Here is a 6,511-nt window from a genome sequence, read left to right as displayed (position 1 = left end):
GGAGTCGCCGCCGGAGTTGCTCATCGTGGTGGATCGGATCGGAATCGGAGAGGGAGAGGAGTGGACGGAGCGAGAGAGGGAGAGAGTGAGCTAGGGTTTGAGCTCGCCGCCCGGATTGGGATTTTTTGTGGGGTCCGTGGTGGGTCTTGTCAGGCGGATGCTTCCCACATCCGCCCTATATTTGGGCTGGATATGAGGGGTGCCGGTCTGTCCGGACGTTTGTCCGCAGTTTGAGAGGTCTGGTTGGGTCGATTTTTTGTGACACGTCACTGACCGAACGGCCTGTCCGGGCCTTTGAGTCGGGTATGAGAGGCCCGGTTGTAGATGCTCTAATGCAACGCCATGCGCCCTCTGCTTGTGTACAATAGTTTAGATAAAAGCCTCAATCCAAGATTGTAGCCTGTTTATGCTTTCTCTTTGCTCTGTGAACTAGCAAGCTCATTTCTTCATTGAACTTCTACATCTGTACAGACCTGAATGAAGTTCTTTGAAAATGAAGCAGGGTAAATATATGTCCAACTGACCGAGACAAAAAAGATACAGAAGTACACAATAAAGAGATGATCTCTTGTTTCCAGAGTAGATAAGCCACCATAACACATGTGTAGTGTAGTTCAGAAAAAAAAATGGAAATCTTCTCTTCCTTGTTTGGTGCGTTGCTGTGGAAAATGGTTGTCCTATATCAAAGGAAAAATGGAATCGAAACGATGCAACTTGTTGGGATTCCTGAGCACTGCATTTTGTATACCCTTTCTTTTGATAAAAAACAAGCATATGCCAAGAGACCATTTTCCCCAAATGCAAAAGGCCCTCCATTTTATTTCCTTTTTTCTTGTGAGTGGGCCCTCCATTTCTTTGTATGTAAATACATTTGGAATAAGCTTCACAAAGCACTACGGATGGTCAATGGTTTACAGTTGCACTTTCTCCTTATATTCTGCATACCGTAGTGGGTACTTTCATGAGATCCAAAGGGACTTCTTTTCGAGTTTTTTGGTGATATCCAGATATCGCTTTGAAAGATTCCTGATGTTAATATCCATGGTATTATCTATATTTATATATGCTCAAGCTAATGCTTGTTGCGTTGTAAAAAGGAGTTTGTTGATAGTAAGATTAGTACGATAGCTGGAACATATTCTCTGGGGTACATAAGCTGCGGTCATTTAACAGCCAATGCGTTGGTATGATTATTCATTTATATATGAGATGACACCACAGAACGACAAGGGCCTCAGTTGGACAATAGAATCTCAATGTGGCGACAGTTGGTCGTGGGGTTATTTGGACGTATCTCCCATATAAACATGTTGACTACATATATGGTGGTGTTCACTAGTGCCATATTGCTTATCTTGGTAGGAATCCGAGCGCGACTATATGGTTGCAGGTAAAACCTTAAGCCGTGATCCATTTCTTTATTAGTGTGTCTTCTTACAAAATGTATGATTTGGCCAAGGAAACTGCAACTCTTTTAGTAACAAGTATTGCAGAAATCACCTGGCTAAGGCATCATTTTTCACGGGTTTGATAACCTAGGGTTGCTCCAGGTAAAAAGAAAACTATCTACTCCAAAACCGGATCAAAGATAATCAAGGACGCCTCGCGTGGCTCCGGTGCCCTTTCAAAGCTTCCTGATATGAAACTTATAGGTGTAATTTTTCCTTTTTTTCTGCCCCCAAAAAATGATTCTCTAAAATAGTTAAAAAAGTAGAAAACATTAATTGGCTCTGAGCACTGAATTAATATGTTAGTTCAGAAAAATAATAATAAAATGATGGTGATATTATGCGATTATGATATAACAGTAGCATGAAACAAGCAAAAATTATGTATCATCGAGCGATCAGTGTCTTGTTATCAGTGACAGAGGATGATGTTCCGTCTGTGCTGGTGAGCCTCGTGGTTCGGCAGATGGCAGCCATGGGGGCGGTCTTCTTTCCGATGCGGGGCAAGCCGTGGTAGTGGTGGACTGGTGGTGGTGGATCCTCGTCTGTTGCTAGGCTCATGCGTCGGATCCATGTCCAAGTTCTATGGCGTTTCTGATCAGTGGTCTATCCGCGTGCTCTCAGTTAGCCCGCCCTTTGGTTACATCAGATCCATGTGGGGTTGGGGTTGCCCTTTGTGGCGCTATTCCTTCTGACTACGGAGGCGACTCCCACATGTGGTGAGGGTGCTCCATGCGGGAGTGCTCTACAAGCGTGCCTCTGCCTTGTGATGCCGTCTCCTGTCGGTGGCGCACATGCGTCATGGTGTCGTGTCGACCGCGCATGACCTTTCAGCCACACCAGTGACACATGTGGTGTCGTGACGTAGTGAGCGTGTTGCCTTTCCATACGTCGACGGAGGAGTGTCGCGGTTGGGTCTCGGCTGACCGAAGCAGTTTGATTACACCATCGATGCAGCGTCGTGGTTGGCTCTCGGGTGATCGTCCGTCTGATTTACACCGACGATGCTTCCCGCTAGGTTGTCTCTCCTGCTATCATGTCCTGTTGGCTCTACCTTCTGGTCGTTGTGCTTGGGTCGTGATGGGTTTTTCTCGTGAATCAACTGTCTTTAAAGGTTCTCAGAGTGACCCCTTGTTTTCTTCCCTCTGTGCGTGCGTGCGTGCGTGTGTTTCTTTTGTCTTTTCTCCTGCAATCCACGTGAGCTCTGGTTCATTTGAACATCTCTTATAGAGGCTGCAATGCCTCATAGGCAACTACAAATGAAAAATATCCGCATACGGATTTACTCTCTGTGACCATTAAAAAAAGAGAGTTTGCTTGCAATACTTATTCAGAATTTTTTTCAAAATGGAAAAATTCGGCGTCGGACTCAGGCCAGCACAGCGCACACACGAGAGAATATCATACGGAAACCAGTTGCGGTAAAAACAAATGATTTTTTTAAAGTTTAAAAAAATTCTAGAAAAATTAGTATGCTAAGGTGTTACTCTATTAACACATGAAATTCCAGGTTCAAATAGGTGTTAACATAACAAACTTAATGTTTTTTTTGCGGTTGATAACAAAACAAATTTAATGTTAGCTCGAGAAACGATCTTATTTGTGGGGCGAAGGGAGTAATAAATAGTTGTGGAACAGTAAATGTCACTATTCATTTTTTTTTCATATATCTCTTGTAATGAATTTGTGTTTGAACTTGAGATTTCACATGCTAATTGAATATCACCCTCTTAACATAACTTTTTTTAAAACTTTCGAACGTGGTCTTTGTATTATCATTGCAACTTTTTATTTGGCAACATTAACATTGCAACTTGGTTTCCGCCAAATATTCTCTCCTGGAAAGGCCCGTGCATTTGAAACCTGCTATCTGTAAGTGGCGCGAGTGACAGTGAGACAGTGAGCCTCGTTTTCCTCGCCAGCCCGATCTATCTCCTCTTCTCCCACAGTCCACTCGACTCGCCTCTGCTTGTCCGCATGGCGGCGGCGCAAGGCGAGCGGCCGCTGTACAAGGACGCGTCGGCGCCGGTGGAGGCTCGGGTGCGCGACCTGCTGGGCCGCATGACGCTGCGGGAGAAGGCGGCCCAGATGGCCCAGATCGAGCGCACCGTCGTGTCGCCCCGCGCCCTCGCGGAGCTCGCCGCCGGCAGCGTCCTCAACGCCGGCGGCAGCGCTCCCCGCGACCGCGCCTCCCCGGCCGACTGGGCCCGCATGGTCGACGACATGCAGCGCCTCGCCCTCTCCTCCCGACTCGCCGTCCCCATCCTCTACGGCACCGACGCCGTCCACGGCCACAACAACGTCTTCGGCGCCACCGTCTTCCCCCACAACGTCGGCCTCGGAGCCTCCAGGTACCCACTCACTCACCTCTCGCTATATATGACACCCGTTGACCACGCCGCCGCACTCGCCGCGCTCTGTTTTAGGCCTCCTTTGGATAAAAAAGAGGAGTTTACGAACCGCACCCACTTGACTTCCTTCCTTCCAGGGATGCGGAGCTCGTGCGGAAGATCGGCGAGGCGACGGCGCTCGAGGTCCGCGCCACCGGCATCCACTGGGCCTTCGCACCCTGCGTCGCCGTGAGTAAAAATTCAAAGAGTACAAAAAAAGCATCCGAATCAACCGGTGGTGTCTGTTTGGGGTCTCCTTGATGTGCGTTTGGTCTGGTGGGCGGTGTACAGGTTTGTAGGGATCCGAGGTGGGGGAGATGCTACGAGAGCTACAGCGAGGATCCGGAGATCGTGCGCTCGTTGACCATGATTGTCACCGGCCTGCAGGGCCAGCCACCAGCAGACCACCCTCACGGTTACCCGTTCCTCGCTTCGGTTAGGTATTCCAGTGGTGATATTGTAATTTCCGTACATTGCCCACAGCCCGTTTGTTGAAATGGGTCTGTGTGATTTGCAGGGACAATGTGCTTGCTTGCGCCAAGCATTTCGTAGGGGATGGTGGCACTTACAAGGGGATCAATGAGGGGAACGCCATTTGCTCGCCAGACGATTTGGAGAGGATCCATACCAAACCATACCCTGATTGTATAGCTCAAGGGGTGGCAACAGTCATGGCATCCTACTCTCAATGGAATGGGGAGCCGTTACATGCCAGCCGCCATTTGCTCACAGATGTTCTAAAGGGCAAGTTAGGCTTCGAGGTAGTAGAGCCTATGGTGTTTGATTGGTGTATTCATGCAAACCTCGGCTCTGAATAGTAAGAATGATTTTGTGAACATGACATCATGTGTTTCAGGGGTTTGTGGTGTCTGACTGGGAGGGTATTGACAGGCTTTGTGAGCCTCGAGGGTCTGATTATCGCTATTGCGTCGCGCAATCAGTTAATGCTGGAATGGATATGGTATTGGTTATCAAGTAGTCATTTAAGATATATTCTAAAGCAACTGGTTCTTTTGCATTTGCTGATCAGTCTATACAGATTATGATACCTCACAGATTTGAGAAATTCTTGGAAGATCTTGTGTTCTTGGTGGAGACAGGGGAGATATCAATGTCACGGATTGATGATGCTGTTGAGAGGATTCTAAGGGTTAAGTTCATATCTGGAGTGTTTGAGCATCCATTTTCAGATCCGTCTCTACTAGATGTAGTTGGTTGTAAGGTAGCATGCATGTTTGCGTACCTATGTTTCCGCTGTTACTGTGAAATTGTTAGATTTGTTCTTCTGTTTCTATCGTCTCACATATTGGTGAGTGGTGACCATATACCATGTGCTAAATTGTTTACCTTTCAGGAGCATCGGCTGCTGGCACGTGAGGCTGTTCGAAAGTCTTTGGTACTTCTGAAAAATGGCAAGAAGCAGAGTGAAACTTTCCTTCCATTGGCAAAAAATGCAAAAAGAATACTCGTTGCAGGGACACATGCTGACAATATTGGATATCAGTGCGGTGGGTGGACAATAGCTTGGCATGGAGACAGTGGGAAGATAACCCTTGGTAAGCAAAAACTCAGCTTTGCAGGAATATGCCGGGATGATTTTATTTGTTTGAGGAACCACTTACCAATGCCTTGGTACTGAAGAAGCTGCTGATCCTCAGAAATTCTATTTTTTTTGGTGTCCGCTCCTTGGAGATTCTAACCACTAAGTAGTTATGCCATATTTTTAACTGCCGTGATGCCTATAAATGTGAAATTATTGCTTCTAAGTTAAAATATATTATGGTTGTTTTAATTTTTAGACTATAAAGGCATTGCCTGGTTTGTACTGAAAGTCAATAAATAAATAAAAGAGATACTTGATACTAATTTACCATTTGAGAGCCAAACAAATGCTTAGAGTTTCCACAGTGCAAGCTACCATGAACAGTTACTAGCCAATCTGTTAGAGTACGTAATGGGCCTAATGGGCCCGTTAGTCTTAGGGTTAATTAGAGATAAGAGTCGCTTGCTTAGGGGTCAAGTAAGCCTTGCTTGGGAGTCAAGTAAACCTCTCTATATAAAGAGAGGGGATGTATCAATCTAATCAAGCAAGAATTAAGAAGGAAATCCCTTCCCTCTTGCCCGGCCGTGGGCAGAAAGGCCCCCGGCCGGCCCTCTCGCGCCCTCCTTCTAGCAGCGCCATAACAATTTGGTATCAGGTAGCTCAGTTCCGGTCATGTCTTCGTCGCCGCCCACCCCGTCGCTTCCGCTGCCGACCGTCACCACCGCGCCGCTGGCCATCTACACCGCGCCGCTGCCCTCCCCGTCCGCGCCGCTGGTCGCATCCTCCGGCGCCGCTACCGCCCAGATGCCAGCGCCCTCCACCGCACCACCGTCTACACCCCGGAGGAGATCACCGGGGTCCTCAATGGCCTCGTCACAGCCGTCCAGGGGATCCGGCTATACCTGGCCAGCCCCTACGGGCCGCCGCCGCCCCTGCTGTTGACCGCCACCGCCGGGCCGCCGGCCCTGCCGTGGTACTCGCCGCATCCAGGGGCCTCCGCGGCATTCGCTGGGACGCTGTTGCCCCAGCTGCAGCTGCTGCCCGCCGCCCCCCCGTAGTGGCCGGCGCCGGCTTCCCGCGCGCCTCCAGCGCCCATCGCCGCCCCGCGCCGCCGTGGCTGCCGTGGCAGC

General features: G+C 48.7%; 1 protein-coding gene across 1 annotated transcript in view; it reads left to right on the top strand.

Annotated features, from left to right (window-relative positions):
* The first annotated feature begins 3,341 nt into the window (after positions 1-3,341).
* The window catches only part of LOC123182203 (beta-glucosidase BoGH3B), a 5,697-nt gene continuing 2,527 nt past the window's right edge, over positions 3,342-6,511 (top strand). Inside the window, exons 1-7 of the mRNA XM_044594699.1 lie at positions 3,342-3,799; positions 3,937-4,027; positions 4,130-4,278; positions 4,356-4,599; positions 4,695-4,799; positions 4,878-5,060; positions 5,193-5,394. Coding sequence (XP_044450634.1) covers positions 3,426-3,799; positions 3,937-4,027; positions 4,130-4,278; positions 4,356-4,599; positions 4,695-4,799; positions 4,878-5,060; positions 5,193-5,394 — 1,348 coding nt within the window. The 5' untranslated portion in view covers positions 3,342-3,425. The remainder of the gene's footprint in view (positions 3,800-3,936; positions 4,028-4,129; positions 4,279-4,355; positions 4,600-4,694; positions 4,800-4,877; positions 5,061-5,192; positions 5,395-6,511) is intronic.

The sequence above is a fragment of the Triticum aestivum genome, chromosome 1D (genome assembly GCF_018294505.1).
Source record: "Triticum aestivum cultivar Chinese Spring chromosome 1D, IWGSC CS RefSeq v2.1, whole genome shotgun sequence".
Taxonomy (NCBI): domain Eukaryota; kingdom Viridiplantae; phylum Streptophyta; class Magnoliopsida; order Poales; family Poaceae; genus Triticum; species Triticum aestivum.
Note: the sequence above shows the minus strand (reverse complement) of the source record. Positions and strands in the feature narration are given on the sequence as shown.